The 16,038-nt window shown below is 53.1% G+C and overlaps 1 protein-coding gene across 1 annotated transcript in view; it reads left to right on the top strand.

Moving 5' to 3' along the window:
* The window catches only part of CLSTN3 (calsyntenin 3), a 29,863-nt gene extending 16,613 nt beyond the window's left edge, over window positions 1–13,250 (top strand). The window contains exons 13-18 of the mRNA XM_055569481.1: window positions 3,870–4,096; window positions 4,378–4,548; window positions 5,564–5,709; window positions 5,979–6,114; window positions 12,121–12,323; window positions 12,417–13,250. Coding sequence (XP_055425456.1) covers window positions 3,870–4,096; window positions 4,378–4,548; window positions 5,564–5,709; window positions 5,979–6,114; window positions 12,121–12,323; window positions 12,417–12,557 — 1,024 coding nt within the window. The 3' untranslated portion in view covers window positions 12,558–13,250. The remainder of the gene's footprint in view (window positions 1–3,869; window positions 4,097–4,377; window positions 4,549–5,563; window positions 5,710–5,978; window positions 6,115–12,120; window positions 12,324–12,416) is intronic.
* Window positions 13,251–16,038: the final 2,788 nt, after the last annotated feature.

The following is a 16,038-nucleotide window of genomic DNA, read 5'->3' on the forward strand; positions in this document are numbered from 1 at the left end:
TTGCAGTCACCCTGGCTTGCAGCCTCTGACCTGCCTTGGAGCCCTCCCTGTGTTTATGTGCCACACCCCGTCAGTCATCTGGTCACCCAGATACCTCTGCATCCGTGTCTGGTGTCTGCTTCCTCTTTCCCCATGTCTGTATTATGGCTCCAGCAGGCTGTCATGTCCACTCCTCTGGCCTCTTGAGATAGCCTCCAAATTAATGACTGTCTAGTATTCTAACTTCAGTTCCGCCTCGACCCAAAGGCTAGGTTAGTGATCTGAAATCCAAATGTCCATCCTCACACTTCCCAGCTGAAGAAGACATCTGTGGTTCCCTCCTGCGGCTCATAAAAATTGCACTCGGAGCCCTGAACCATCTGTCCCAGCCTTTCCTGCTTTGTGTTCCTCTACTCCCCTCTGTGTGCTCCTCACCATCCACTCTAGGGTCAACTTTCTACCTCCTTCAAAGGCTGGGTCGCTTGCTACTTTTTTCCAGTATTCTAACTCTCCCTGACCAAATACCCTACTCCCATCTTAGCCAGAATAACCTCTCCCACTTTGAACGCTCTTGGTTTTGTGTGTGCTCCATTTATGTGATGGTGATCACGTTGACTCTTGTTTGAAGGTTTGTGTAGAAATTCTAATTTCTCGACCAGATCATCAGTGCCAGGGCCAGCCCCCTGGTCCCCTTTGGGCCCCTTTTGGATCACCCATCACAGTGGAAATATCTGCTGGAGGCTGTGCTTCCAGAGTCAGCTGGACTTATTTTCCAGGAGGCTTTGATTGGGGTCTCTCTGGGACTGTGCAGACTGTCTCAGGCCCTGCTCCTTAGGGCACAGGAACTCAGCAGGTTGTGGGTTTGGTCCCTTCAGGGGGTCTGCATTCATGGTATCTGCTGAGGTTACGCCTTCTCCCTGTTGGCTCCAGTAGTCAAGCTGGACTCACTCAGTAACACAAATGACAATCCTTTTAGAAAAATAATTTCTCTTAGCTGAGGCAGGTGTACCACAAGCCCTGCTCTGGAATTACCACCTCCCCTGTGAAAACTGCATGTTCAAGGGGGCACTTTTTTTTTTGTTGTTGTTGCACCATGCAGCTTGTGAGATCTTAGTTCCTCAACCAGGGATTGAACCCAGGTCCACGGCAGTGAAAGTGCCAAGTCCTAACCACTGGATCGCCTGGGAATTCCAAGGAGACACTTCTTTATAAATAAATTTGATTTGTGCAAACCCGGGTTCCACATGGTGGCTGTGGGTTAGTGGGAAGGCGTGTACCTGGAATGAGAATAATGGGTTCAAGCCTGGACCGGGGTGCATATTTCTTATGTGGCCAAGATGCTTGACCCAGGAGCTTTGGCTTCTGCTGCTCCTTCCAACAGCAGTGAAAGAAGGTTAAGTGAACGCAAGTAGGCAAAATGCTTCACAAAGCAGCAAGTGCTCTGGGGATAACCCTCAGATTGGCTGGAGGAGATCCTGGGAGTGTGTTCTGGAGTGGCTGTGATGTTGGTTGGTCAGGACTTAGTCTTCTTGGGAGGGTTTGTCTGGCACCAAGGTCAGAGAGGCTTCATGGGATGGTGGATGTGGTCTGATATGGTCAGATTAGCTTGCCTACCGAAGAGTGTTTCTCTGGTACTGGACGAAATGAGTGGAAGATGCACCTGGGAGGAGGATGTCCTTTTTTTTTTTTTTTTTAATTGTGGTTGATTTTCAGTGTTGTGTTAGTTTCTGCTGTACAGCAACGTAATTCAGTTATATGTATATATACATACCTTTTTAATATTCCTTTCCACTATGCTTTATCATAGGATATTGAATCTAGTTCTCTGTGCTATACAATAGGCCCTTGTTGTTTATCCATTGTGTATATAAAAGCTTACATCTGCTAATCCCAGCCTCCCACTCCATCCCTGCCCCAACCCCTCTCCCTTGGCAACCATCAGTCTGTTCTCTATGTCCGTGATTCTGCTTCTGTTTGATAGATGGGTTCATTTGTGTCATATTTTAGATTCCACATGTAAGTGATGTGCATGCGTGCATGCTCAGTCACTTCAGTCGTGTCCAACTCTGTGCAACCCTATGGACTATAGCCTTCCAGGCTCCTCTGTCCATGGGATTCTCCAGGCAAAAATACTGCAGTGGGTTCCCATTCCCTTCTCCAGGGAATCTTCCCGACCCAGGAGTCAAACCCAGGGCTCTTCCATCTCCTGCATTGGCAGGCAGGTTCTTTACCACTAGCGCCACCTGGAAGCCCATACATATGAGTGATATCATATGGTATTTGTCTTTCTCTTTCTGACTTACTTCACTTAGTATGATACTCTCTAGTTGCATCTGTGTTGCTGCAAATGGCATCATTTTGTTTTTTGATGACTGAGTAGTATTCCATTGTATATATGTACCACATCTAATTTATGCATTCATCTGTCAGTGGACATTCAGATTGTTTCCACATCTTGGTTATTGTGAATAGCGCTGCTATAACACAGGGGTGTATATATCTTTTGAATTATAGTTTTGTGGACATCCTTTGACACACTTCCCACTCCCACCCCACCTTTGTTGTTGAATATTTTTTGACACATATCTACCAGTCCAGTAGTTAAGACTCCGAGCTTCCACTGCAGGGGTCATGGATATTGAGGAACCAGGATCCCTGCATGACTTGGTGTGGCCAAAAATATAAAAAAGAAGGTGATAGATTCCACATATAAGTTATATATATGGTATTTGTCTTTATCTTATTTCACTTAGCATAACAGCTTCAAGGCCCTTCCATATCATCACAAAAGGCAGACTGAATAGTATTCCATTGTATGTATGTCATATCTTCTTGATCCATTCATCTATGGGCGGACACTCTGGTGGTCTCTGTGTCTGGGCAACTGTGAATAATGCTGTGGTGAACATGAGGGTGGAGCTAGTGCTCTGAGATAGTGAGTTCATCTTTAGATATATACCCATATATACTCATACTTGTTTTCTTTAGATATATAACTGACTCATTGTGACCCCATGGATTATACAGTCCATGGAATTCTCCAGGTCAGGATACTGAAGTGGGTAGCCTTTCTCTTCTCCAGGGGATCTTCCCAACCCAGTGATCGAACCCAGGTCTCCCGCATTGCAGGCAGATTCTTTACCAGCTGAGTCACAAGGGAAGCCCAAGAATACTGGAGTGGGTAACCTATCCTTTCTCCAGTGGATCTTCCCGACCTAGGAATTGAACCGGGGTCTCTTGCATTGCGGGAGGCGGGAGGATTCTTTACCAACTGAGCTATGAGGGAAGCCCTCACATCCCCAGGAAGGGAATTGCACTGAATGTGATCTCAATCACTCTGTTGTGTCCGGCTCTTTGTGACCCCATGGTCTATAGCCCACCAGGATCCTCTGTCCATGGGATTGTCCAGGCAAGACTATTGAAGCGGGTTGCAGTTTACTTCTCCATGAGACAGTGATTTCATTTTCTTTAGATATGTACCCAGGAAGGGAATTGTACTGAATACACTTTTTAAAAATCAAAGAAACAAAAAAGCTCTTAGATGAAGAGCTGTGTATGTATTTACATTTCTGTATGTTCAGTTTGTAAAATACAGTTCTATGGTCTTGGGATTGGGCATTGGTGATGTCATAGGTCAGGGTTGCCTGACCTTTTGCCCCTGCCCCTTCTCTGCAGTGGCCTCCTCCTGGGAAAGGGCATCTCCCCCTCCAGCTTTGCTGTGTGTGTGGTGGGGTGGTCTGCAGACACACTGTCCCCCTTTCCTCCCCTTTTTCTCCCTGACATGGGGTGCTCTCTGCAGAGGTGGGGGTCCAGAGTGATGGCCAGACTACAGATTATCAGGGAGTGGTTGCTGGGCTCACAGGCTGCCTCCCTCCCCTCTCCTGATGCAGGTGCTTCAGTGAAGAGTCCTGTGTCTCCATCCCTGAAGTGGAGGGCTATGTGGTGGTGCTACAGCCGGATGCCCCCCAGATCCTGCTGAGTGGCACTGCTCACTTTGCCCGCCCAGCTGTGGACTTCGAGGGACCCGAGGGGGTTCCTTTGTTCCCTGACCTCCAGATCACTTGCTCCATTTTGCACCAGGTGGAGGCCAAAAAGGATGAGAGTTGGCAAGGCACGGGTAAGCATGCCTCTCAGGGAGGGGTCGGTGTCTGGAACCAACGTGAAGGAGAAAATCTGGAGCTGGACATAACAATGTCACCCCACATTCGCTTTTCGAGAATACCTGGCTATTGGGAAGGAGGGCCAGTGGGAGGCCCCCAGGTATAAGGAGGTTGTCAGCTAGTGACCTTCTTGACAGCAATGCTGGCAGCTCTCAGGGGATGACCTGGGAAGGGGAGGAGGGGTGGCCAGGAGGTGGCCCCTTCAGCTCTGACCCGGACCCGACTCCCTCCCGTCCAGTGACAGACACTCGCATGTCAGACGAGATCGTGCACAACCTGGATGGCTGTGAGATCTCCCTGGTGGGGGATGACCTGGATCCCGAGCGGGAAAGTCTGCTCCTGGACATGGCATCCTTGCAGCAGCGAGGCCTGGAGCTCACCAACACATCTGCCTACCTCACCATTGCTGGTCAGTGGAGCCCAAGAGCTGGTCCTCTTTTCTTGGGACGCCCCCGTCCATGACCGAGTCTCTGGGGAGCCCAGAGGGTCCTCCTTCCAGGCCCAGGAATGTGACCAAGTGTCCCCTTGCACCTTCCCCACCTGGTGTCCTCTGGCTTCCAGATTGTCCCTAGAGGCAGGGGCTAGGGCTTAGAATCCTGATGGTTCTTTCTCAGCGTCTCTGTCCAGCCCGGCTCACCTCTGCTCTGGGCTCCACTCTTCTCTGGCTCAGTCTCGGACTAGCTTTCTTATTCTCTGGCCATTTGCTACTCACCATCTTCTCTGTCTTCCATCTCACTGATCCCTGGGATTCAGCATAGCTTTTCTTTTCTTCTAATATTTATTTATGTTGCTGTGCTGGGTCTTAGTTGGTGGCACGTGGGGTCTTTTTTAGTTGCGGCATGTGGGGTCTTTAGCTGTGGCATGCAGACTCTTTAGTTGTGGCATGCGAACCCTTAGTTGAGGCATGTGGGACCTAGTTCCCTGACCAGGGATGGAACCCGGTCCCCTTCATTGGGAGCATGGGGCCTTAGCCACTGGACCCCCAGGGAAGTTCCTAAGTGCTCATCTCTTAACGTTTGGTGGTAATGACTTGGGAAGCCTGCTCCTCTCCAAAGGACCCTCTGTTGGGGAGAATAGAAGATGGGGTGGCCGGTCCCCTCCTGTTTCCATTCCCTTCCAGAGCCTCATGGAGGGCTTCTGTGTTTGCCCCTCACCATCTCCCAGCTGCTGCCTCCTCTCTCTGTCCTGCATGCGTCCCTGTTTTCCTTCTCTCCATCCCTCCTCAGCTTGCAGAGGAGGGCAAATGGAGCCTCAGTTTCTCTGTCCCAGTCAGGCAGAGCTGGTGGGGTGCTGGGGAGCCTCTCTCCCTCTGAGGACTCGGGTCACGCTCCTGTTGAGTTGAGGGGCGTCAACAGGTGGGAGTCTGGGAGAGAGACCCCGGGCCTCCTTGCTGGCTCCTGCTCTGAGCCGCCTCCGGTTCCCAGGGGTGGAGAGCATCACCGTGTACGAAGAGATCCTGAGGCAGGCGCGTTATCGCCTGCGACATGGAGCAGCCCTCTACGCCAGGAAGTTCCGGCTCTCCTGCTCAGAAATGAATGGGCGTTACTCCAGCAATGAATTCATCGTGGAGGTAACCCGAGCCCCCTCCCTTCCAACCCCCCCGCCCCCTCCCCGAGCGAGGAGCCGGGATGAGGGGGAGGACTGAGCCCCCTGGTGGTTGGGGATGGAAACTGCAGCCCAGGCAGGGGACTCCTGGATCCGGGCTGTGGGTAGAGAAGGAGGGGAAGCTGAGGGGGGTGGGAGGGTGGTGAGGGAGCAGGGGTGAAGAGATGGGCCTCCGAGGGCTGGAAGAGGACTGGGGAGAAGCGAGCGTGCCCACTGAGCCCGTCCTCGCCCCAGGTCAGCGTCCTGCACAGCGTGAACCGGGTGGCCCACCCCAGCCACATGCTCAGCTCCCAGCAGTTCCTGCACCGCGGTCACCAGCAACCGCCTGAGATGGCTGGACACAGCCTGGCCAGCTCCCACCGCAACTCCAGTACGTAAGGCTGGATGGGGCAGCGGGCGGGTGGGCACAAGCATCCTCCCCCCACCTCTGGGGGTGGTGGGTGAGGAGGAAGGGATGGAGCCATGGATTCTGTGAAACCTGGCTTGGTTGACGGTTCCAATCCCTTCACCCCTGGCTCATTCACTTTCCCTAGTGGAGAGTGTGAGCCCTGGGTCATCACAGGGTCACTCATATCCTGGCTGGTGGTCAGTGCAGGTTTAGTCTTTGTTGTTGGTGCTGCCAACAATATCAAGTCAGCCCCGGACTTCGGGATCCTCAGTAGTAAGCTATCACGTATTAAGCACCTGCTGCTGCTGCTAAGTCGCTTCAGTCGTGTCCGACTCTGTGCGACCCCATAGACAGCAGCCCACCAGGCTCCCCCGTCCCTGGGATTCTCCAGGCAAGAACACTGGAGTGGGCTGCCATTTCCCTCTCCAATGCATGAAAGTGAAAAGTGAAAGTGAAGTCGCTCAGTCCTGTCCGACTCTTAGTGACCCCATGGACTGCAGCCCACCAGGCTCCTCTGTCCATGGGATTTTCCAGGCATTAAGCACCTACTGTATACTAATGCTGTCGACAATACCATTAAGAATACAAACAGTTATAAGGTAGATACAGTTTCTCTTCTAAATAAGGTTGGTGCTATTGCCTGTCAAATTATGTGCTATCTATAAAGTCATAAGGCTATTTCTGAAACAAAATGTGCAAACATGTGAAGTGTTACATCCAAATGGACTGATGCCTTTCAGAGCCATCTTGTTCTGTGGCCAGGGTTGCTTACTAGTGATGCAATTTTTAATTCATAATTTGAGCTGCTTAATTATAGAAAAATTAGAAACTATAAGTGTAAAGAAGAGAAGTCATCCATAATTCCACCACAGTTGACCCATTGTTAATAGGGTCTCAACCCAGTTTTTGCCTATGTGACTGTTTTCTTTTCTTCTTTTAACAAACATGAGATCAAACTATTTTGTAACCTAATATTTACACCTAATATTATAAACTGAGTCTTCACATTGTTAAAAACTGCAATGATTCTGATGTTGCTGGAAATGATTTTTGGAATGCCTTTTTTAGAATTGCTTTCAAAGTCAGTTCATGAGATGCATTTATTTTTGTTACTTTCAGGACATACCTTGCTTTTGGCCTAGTTCAATATTACCCAACATCAGAATCCACTTCTGTCAGAGTTGGCTCTGGATAGCATTTTGCGTTTGTACATGTAAAACCCACTCTGGAAAGGCAGAGGTGTGTCACGTATTAGAAAAAGTCAGGGACTTCCCTGGAGGTCCAGTGGTTAAGACTTTGTGCTTCCACTGCAAGGGGCACAGGTTCGAGCCCTGGTCGGGGAACTAAGATTCCACATACCACATGGCATAGTCAAAATAAAAGAGATTAAAAAAAAGTCAAAAGGCGAGTTGCAGGCGCTGAAGGCAATTCCCTAAGGAGTTCCAAACATGCTTTCTTGGAACAAGGTCACGGTCACTCACTGAGCCCTACCCTGAAAGGACAGCTCTCTTGTCAGCCATGTAATTATTAAGAATAGTGAGCACATTGGTGTGCCAAGCACTTTGCCCATGAATTTTACACCTATTAACCCAGTGAGTCATTACAGACAACAGATGAAATAGGCACTAGAATGATCCCTTCTAAAGGCAAGGAAACAGAGACCAGAGCGGTTAAGTACCTTATCCAAGATCACACAGCAAAAATATGGTGGAGCCAGGATTCGAGTCCAGCCAGCAGAATTCCAGAACCCGTGCTCTAGCCATCACACTTCATATCCTCTCCATGTTAGATGCTTAAACAAAAGTCTCATCACTTTATAGTTGCACCTAATTTGGGGGAGCCCTTGAGGGCTTCCCAGGATGTCTCTGACTGAGACTGGCTCCTGGGTACCCCTCAGAATTCAGTCTGGTTTCCTCTCCTTGGGTAGCGGCCTCCACTGCACTGTCTCTTGTGTTTGCTTTTGCCTGGGACTGGCTCCCCTCATCCTTGCTCTCCCTGAAAACAACTGCAGACACCTTTTGTTTTCCTGTGATGCCTACAGCAAAACAGATGGAAGTAGGGGTGAGGAGGGAGTGTAAGGCATAAGCAAGAAGCAAGGTTCTAGGAAGCTTCACACAATCTTTAGAGACATGTGAGTGAACTCGACCTGCTTTTGTTAAATAGACTTTTGGGGCCATGACTCCCTAGCTCTTCTTCCAGTTCTTTCCTTGGCGATCATTCCACTCAGCCTTGTTGGGGTTGGATACTGGGTCTACCACTCAGATTAGGCTCAAAGTGGGTCTTGGTTGGCATTGCTGTTGAGCTCGGTAACTCTCATCCTTGTTTTCTCTGCTTGCTCTGAGATCCCAATTGAGAGCAGCAGCCTGCTTTTCCTTTCCCCCGATTTTGGCCTGAGTAGGGTACAAAGTTCATAGTTCACCCGAGGGCCTTGGTGATTGACATCTCCTGAACTTATCAGGAGATCCATTTTGTCCATGTATCTTTCCTGACTCTTCAAAGTGTCCCCTTTCTCTCCCTTCCCTCCAGCCCTGAGAGTGGAGTTACAGAATTGTGGTTTAGTGATTTCAAATTACTCTGACCATGCAAAAGAGGAAGAGATAGAATTCTCTCCAATTGGATGGGAGGTACATTTCTCTGTAGTGCCTAAGTGCACCAGGAAAGAGCTCAGTGTGAACTGGCACAGTCAGTCAAGGAAGGTCTGCTGGCACATTCAGACCTTGACCTTGAACCTGGAGAGTAGAAGGGAGTCTGGATGGACATGAGAGAGAACAAGAGTGTGAGAACTGAGGGTGGGTGGGTGGCTCCGGGTGTTGTGTTTGGAGAGAACGAGGCTGCCTGAGAAGGGTAAGATGAGCAATGAAGCCAAGATTTACCCAGTCCTGCCAAATTTTGATGCATATCAGAATCGCCTGGGAGCAGTAAAAACCCTTAGTGCCTCGGCCACATCCCATACCAATTCAATCAGAAGGTCTGGGGTGGGGAGCCAGGCTTCAGTGGGTTTTTAAAGATCCTCAGGTGATTCCAATGCGCAGTCAGGTTAGGAATTATTTCCTTGCTTTGTTAGCTACAAGTATTTGAGACTTTGTGGAGAGACCCAGTGCAGTAGGATGAGAATAGAAAATGAAGTTGGACGTGAGGCAGAAAAGACAATGATGGAAGAAGATGAAGCCAGGGAATAAGTCAGTTCATAAAACACATGCTGTGAGATACTGCACAATTGCTTGAGTGGCCAGAATTTGGACCTGAGCTTCCTTGGAGCTGAAACAGGAGAAAAACTGAGCAGTTAGGAAAGTCATATGATAGGACCCACCAGTGCTTCCGGTTGGAGGTTTCTCCCCAGACTCTTCAGAAAGGGAGATCCACGCAGGGCTGTGGACAGGGCATTCACGGTGCCTTACACGAAGCCAGGAGTTTCAGATGGGCTACTGGCTAGATCTCAAACACTCCTTCCTGTTGGCCTTGGAGGTCACTCGAGGCCAGAGTCAACTACTTGGAGCTAATGCAGTAAGAAAGGTTGATGATGTTCCCTAAACTCTTGGTGTCTGTCTGTAGCTAACTTAAAATCCTCCCATCTCCCCGGCCTCCTGGCTCAGTTTAAACTAATTAACTGTACTTGTTTGCCTGCACATGCCGTGTCTGCACTTTGTCTTTCCTGTGGTCATTTCTGATGGCCGGCAGTCAGCTGGTCACTTCCTTCACCAGGCCAGGGGCTTGGAGAGACAAATGCATTTGATTAAGGCACAGAGCAGAAGCTCTGGCTTGTCATCATTGTGGCTGTGGAGCCAGTTCATCCGCTGTGGCCTCCACCCCAAGGAGGGGTTTCTACTTCTACAGCCTGGGGCTTGACTACGGGGGCATTCTGTTGGTGGGGGTCACTGTTCTGGGATCCTGGCCCACCGACCTGGAGACCCAAGAGGGGCTTTTTCCTGCGGAGGAGCCGACAGGACGGCTGGGCCTCCCCTCTCCTCCTCCTCCATCCCCGGCAGTTGAGAAACACTCATCCAGCCAGGCCCATCTCTCCCCAGAGCCGGCACCCAGGGAGCCTGCCTCCCTTGCTCTGCAGAGTCAGTTGTCATTGGCCCCAAATGGGCTATGGGTCGGGTCAGACTGGGGACCGACTTGGCAGAGCACCACCAAGGCGGCCTTGGGGAGGCGTGAGGCCAGTGCGGCTGCTCCCACACCTGCTTGTGTTTCCACACCTGGCTGGCTCTGGAGCGTGTGGCAGCGTGTGCGTGCACTCTCTGCTGGAGGACAGGTGTGCACCAGGGTGTACCCCACGCTGTGTGCTTCCCTGTGCTCTGCTTCGTCTCTGGCCATGTGAGTCTTGGAGGCTGTGGGTAAATTCGTGTGTGTGTGCGTGTGTGTGCGTGTGAGTGAGACGCATATACTAACAGCCCCTCAGCAACGGGACTGCCCAGGGTGTGGGTCCCACACAGCCTCTCTGGTCAGTGAGGCGCTGCTCCTACGTGGCTGGCAGGAGTGGGCACCCATGTGGGGTGTAGTCACCCAGCTGCCCGTGAGGGCACTGGGCCTGGGGGCGCGCCTGTGGGGTCTCTACCTCCGTTTGCTGTCCGTGGGGCTGTGGGCTCCTCTGTTTTGCCTCCTCCTGCTTCTCCGCGTGCTGTCCGTGTGTGTGCAGGAGGTGGGCAAGGCTGTGCTCACGGCTGCTGCCTCCGTGGCCGTCTGGGTCCAGGTCTGTGGAGGGTACATTGTCCTGAAGGGGCTTGCCTGGACTGCCCAGCTGGCGGGGAGCTGGGTGGAGCTGCACGTGTGGCTCTGTTGTGCCTTGCTGGAGACTCTCAGGCGCGTCCTTTCCATCCTGCCATGTGAGAAGGCTGTTGGGTGGCTGATGCGGGCAGGCGTGCTGGCCAGCAGAGGCCTGGCGCGGGTGCGGAGCGTGGTGACCCTGGTCCAGGTGTGCACCCACACACTCTTCCTGGGCGTGTACCTGTGTCTGCACGTGTGCTTTGCCGCCATCAGCTCCAAGGTCCGAGTGAGGGTGCACGCCCCGCTCTGGGTCTCGCTGCCCTTTAGGGTCCACGCCCCGCTGAGCCTGGGCTTCAGAGTGAGGCTGCAGGCCCAGAGGCATGACAGGGCCCAGGGGACAGGGGGTGCATCCCAAGGGGAGCAGAGCCCCCCAGTGTCCAGGACGCCCCCAGTGTCCAGGAGGCTTGAGCCCACAAGGAGACGGGAGGCATCACAGAGCAGGGGTGAGCTCTGTCCAGGTGGGTACTTGAAGGGGCTGCTTTCTACCTCTTGGTCCTGTCCCCAGCCTTGGGTGTCAGGCCACGCTTGGAGCCCACTTCTCCTCTTCAAATGAAGGAGAACATTCTCTCCTTTTGTATCATCAAGCCTGTGTGGCCACCTCTCTCCTTTCCCCTCTGGGCTCCCGGGACCTCCTTCCTGGACTGCATGGTGCCCGGGGAAGGCGCAGGCAGAGGACCTGGGCAGAGTCCAGGCCTTGCCCTCTGTCTGCGGAGCACAGAACTGCTCAGGGCAACGTTGGGCTGAGGGCCCTTTTCCCCCTGCCCTTCCTCCTGTGCAGACCTCCTCCCTCCCTCGGGCTCTCAGTCCCTCCAGCCGCCCCCTTCCCTCCCCATCTCTGCCCTTCTCTGGGTGAAAGTGAAAAGAGAAAGTGATAGTCGCTTAGTTGAGTCTGACTCTTTGTGACCTCTTGGACTGTAGCCCGCCAGGCTCCTCTGTCCATGGGACTTCCCAGGTAACAATACTGGAGTGGGTTGCCAGTTCCTCCTCCAGGGGATCTTCCCGACCCAGGGTCTGAACCCTGGTCTCCTGCATTGAGGGCAGATTCTGTACCCTTGGGACTCTGCTTCTCTTCCAGCTTCTACAGTGGAGACCTCTATTCTGGGCCATCATGGACCCTCTCTTTTGCTCAGGGATGCCCTCTTCCCAGGCCCCTGACCCCCTCCTGCCATCCCCCTCCCCCGCCAGCAGAGTTGGCTCAGGTGTGCCTGGCTCTCTCTGCAGTGGTCCCCAGTGCGGCGACCCTCATCATCGTGGTGTGCGTGGGCTTCCTGGTGCTCATGGTTGTCCTGGGTCTCGTGCGCATTCACTCACTGCACCGCCGCGTCTCGGGGGCCAGTGGGCCTCCTGGGGCCTCCAGCGACCCCAAGGATCCCGATCTCTTCTGGGATGACTCAGCTCTCACAATTATCGTGAACCCCATGGAGGTGAGTGGGGGGCCTTGCAGAGTCAGGGTGCATATGGGGCACACTCCCAGCAGGAAGACTCCCAATGAGCACCCCCTCGCCACCCTTCTCCAGTCCTACCAGAGCCGGCAGGTCTGCGTGGCGGGCGCTGCAGGCGGCCAGCAGGACGACGAGGACAGCAGCGACTCAGAGGCGGCCGACTCACCGAGCAGCGACGAGAGACGCATCATCGAGACCCCCCCTCACCGCTACTGAGGCCTCCGCCCCTCCCCAGACAGAGAATTCCATCCCGGTGAGACAGACACACCGAAGATACAGAAGGACCTTCTTAGAGGAGAGAGACCCGGTGGGGTGGAGGAGAGAGCTCTTAGAAGAGTCCTCTCCTAATCTCAGAATCGGGGGGCCCACCAGAGCCCGACCCTCCCCCTCAGTTCCCAGCCCACCCCTGCTCCATGCCTCTGGGCTCCTACTCCCAGGTGGGGGAGATTCTGGCTGCCTTCTCTGTCGCCAGGCAGCCACCCCCTTTGCTGACCCACATCTGTCTCTTCCCCCACCAGCCATGTGCTATATGGTGGGGGGGTACTGAAGGAAACCTGGTCCCCTGCCCTTACCTTCTCTCCTGTCCACGGAGCCCCCTGGCCAGGCATTCTCTGCTTCTCTTAACGAGCCCCCTCTTTCCATTTCACTCCGGGGATCCCCTCCTCTCCTGGCCCCCTTCCCTCCTCTTCCTCTCCTGTCCCCCCCTCTCTGAGGCCTGGCTGTGGCTGGGTTGTAGGGGTGGGAGTGGGATGGGGGCCCCGGCTGGATTATATATAATGTATATTTTTTCATGTCGTCGTGAGCGCAGCCCCTGTGTTCCGTGTGCAGCTCACAACCTTGTGTGCGTGTGGCATTGTCACGTCCTGGGGTGGGAGTGGGGGTCGGGTGGTGGGTGTGTGAGGGAGGGGACACACCCTAGGGTTTTCAAATAAAACAACTGGAAAAAAGCCTGGTCAGCTGCCTCTGGCCTGCTTGATCCCCGGTGGGTGCTCTGTAGGTGGCCGCTCTGGGGTCTCCGAGCTGAAGTGAGGGGCAGGGCTGGTTTTCTGGGTGCTGTCGCCAGGATCAGATGGCTCCCACTGCACCCCGGGAAGAGTACAAACAATTGAGGGGATGCTGCATATGCCAGGGCTTTGTGGAGGACATTGTCATCACCCCCATCTCTTGAAATTTTTCACCTGGGGTGCCTGTGTGCCCAGCCCCAGGGGAGTCGAGGGGGAGAGGGCAGGCAACTCTGCTATTTGTTTTTTAAAAAGGGGGTTTCCTTTTAAAAATTAATTAATTGATTAATTATCGGCCATACCTTGCGGGATGTGGGCTCTTAGTTCCCCCACCAGGGATTGAGCCTGCCACCTGCAGTGGAAGCACAGAGTCTTAACCACTGGACCAGCAGAGAAGTCCCAGTCCTGCTGTTTGTAATAAGAGAGAACGGGCTCCGAGAGGTGTCCCCCAGGTACAAGGGGCAGGAACCAGATGGGGTTATTTCAGAAGAGTACGCTGTAGACGGAGCATCCTTCCTATGGTGTCCTGGCCCCAGGGAAGACCAGGGACCCGGGTCTTAATTACTGTGTGTGAGATAAGGGGCTTAGAGTATCAGTTATGTTACCCCAGGTGGCACAGTCAGTAAGGAATCCACCTGCCAACGCTCTCGGGTTTGATCCCTGGGTTGGGAAGATCCCTTGGAGAAGGAAATGGCAACCTACTCCAGTATTCTTGCCTGGGAAATCTCATGGACAGAGGAACCTGACAGGCTATAGTCCATGGGGTCACAAAGAGTCAGACATGACTGAACACACATACGTGTATGCACACACACACACACACACACACACACACGTTATCCCTACTTCTCTGTGGTCCTTGCAGACGCAGTGGGGTTTGGGTGGAGCTTACTGGCCCACTGCTCGGCCACCCATGCCTGGTCTTACCTCTGCCAGGCACCCATCCTGGGCCCTGGCTTCAGCTACCGGCCATGTGTTAATGTCCATGTAGACCTCCCGCCCAACTACCTATTGGCAGCTCCACTAGGGCGTCCTGTATTTCAGATGCAACCTTGGCCCAGATTTTGCTCTGTCCATTTCGCCTTTCTCCCAGTTACCTGAGCCAGAGACCTGGGAGTGGGTTGGGATTTCTCCCTCTCCCTTAACCTCATGTCCACATGGTGACTAACCCTCTCATTTTTACTTTTTACCCCTTAAAATCTCTCAAATGTCTTTTTCTGCCCGGCACCCCATTGCTGGTGCTGCCTTGGCTTATATCTTCAGTATGTGCCTGGTCTGTTGCAAGAGCCTCTTACGTGTCGCCTACCTGTTGCCTACCTGTCACCTACCTGCCTCCTACCTCTCCTCCTTGCCCCCAGTGTTTTACTCCACTCCACTCACCTCTGGGTCGGAGTAGCTTTTCTAAAGTTCAGGTTCTCCTCCTGGAACCTTCCCCACTTCCAAATCACTGTCAGGGTCAAGTTTGAACACCTTGAGAGGCCCCCTCAACCTACCTCCCCCACCTCCCTGGTCCTCCCTGCCACCACCCCTGCACACCTAGGTACCAGTCACACAAACCACTAGTCTTTCCCCAAACCTGCCCTGCTGCTTCTTGCCTCTGTCTTTGCACATACCGTTTGCTCTGTCTAGTGTGCCTAGCCATCTTGTCCTTATCACTCAAGACGTAGCGTTGCCTCTTCCAGGAAGTCTTCTGTGCCCTGGCACCTCTTGTTCACGCCTCCATGACAGCCCTCTTCACTACCTGATGGTTCACATCTGTCTCCACCACCAGACTCTCTGTGTCCTCAGAACTCACACAGGGTCTGGTGCGCAGTAGGGGCTCTGAAGGATGAATGAGCTGCGTGTGGCTCTCAGATTGATTCTATGAGAAAAGATGAATTGGTAGGAGGGGAGAGGGGAGCTTCTCTGGTGGCCCTCTGGCCTGGGGGCATCAGTGCACAAAGGACAGATTTGACCCAGCAGGTGCCTGCAGAACCCTCTCCTGGAGGGGCCCTTGTGGATGCCAAGGTCATGTTTCCATGTCTGTGGCAATAACACGTGGGAGGCAGCCTGCCTGTTCTCCCTGGAGCTGCTCAGAGCAATGGCTCAATGGGCAGAGCCTTCAGATATCGAAGCCTCAGTGCTAACAAGGTGTGAGAGTAAGATTTTAGTCTTTGGTCTTAAGCTTCAGGGAGCTCACCCCCTCTCCTCTTACTGTCCCTCCTAGTCCTCACGCACTCCTGGCCTCAGGGTCCACAGCTTCCCACACAGAGCAGTGGGGTCAAGTGTTTGCCCTTGTGCTCAGTCACTCAGTCGTTTCTGACTCTTTGTGACCCCATGGACTGTAGCCTGCCAGGATCCTCTGCATGGAATACTTCAGGCAAGAATACTGGAGTGGGTTGCCATTTCCTACTCCAGGGGGTCTTCCCAACCCAGGGATCAAACTCGCATCTCCAGATTTTCTGCACTGGCAGGTGGATTATTTACCATTAGTGCCACCAAATGGGAAGCCCATTTGCCCCTGGAACCCCCACAGTGTGGCCAAGACTCAGGACCCGGGGTCTTCATTCAAGTTCAAGCCCCAGCTCTTGGGAGCAGGTGGGGCAAGTAAACACGTCGGCAGCACAGAGTCCATCTCTTAGCATTTGCCCAGTCCTGGCCTCCCTGGATCATCCGTCTCTGGGACCAACCGGGGTTTCCTCTGAAATGCACTTTTC

The sequence above is a fragment of the Bubalus kerabau genome, chromosome 1, assembly GCF_029407905.1.
Source record: "Bubalus kerabau isolate K-KA32 ecotype Philippines breed swamp buffalo chromosome 1, PCC_UOA_SB_1v2, whole genome shotgun sequence".
Taxonomy (NCBI): Eukaryota; Metazoa; Chordata; class Mammalia; order Artiodactyla; family Bovidae; genus Bubalus; species Bubalus kerabau.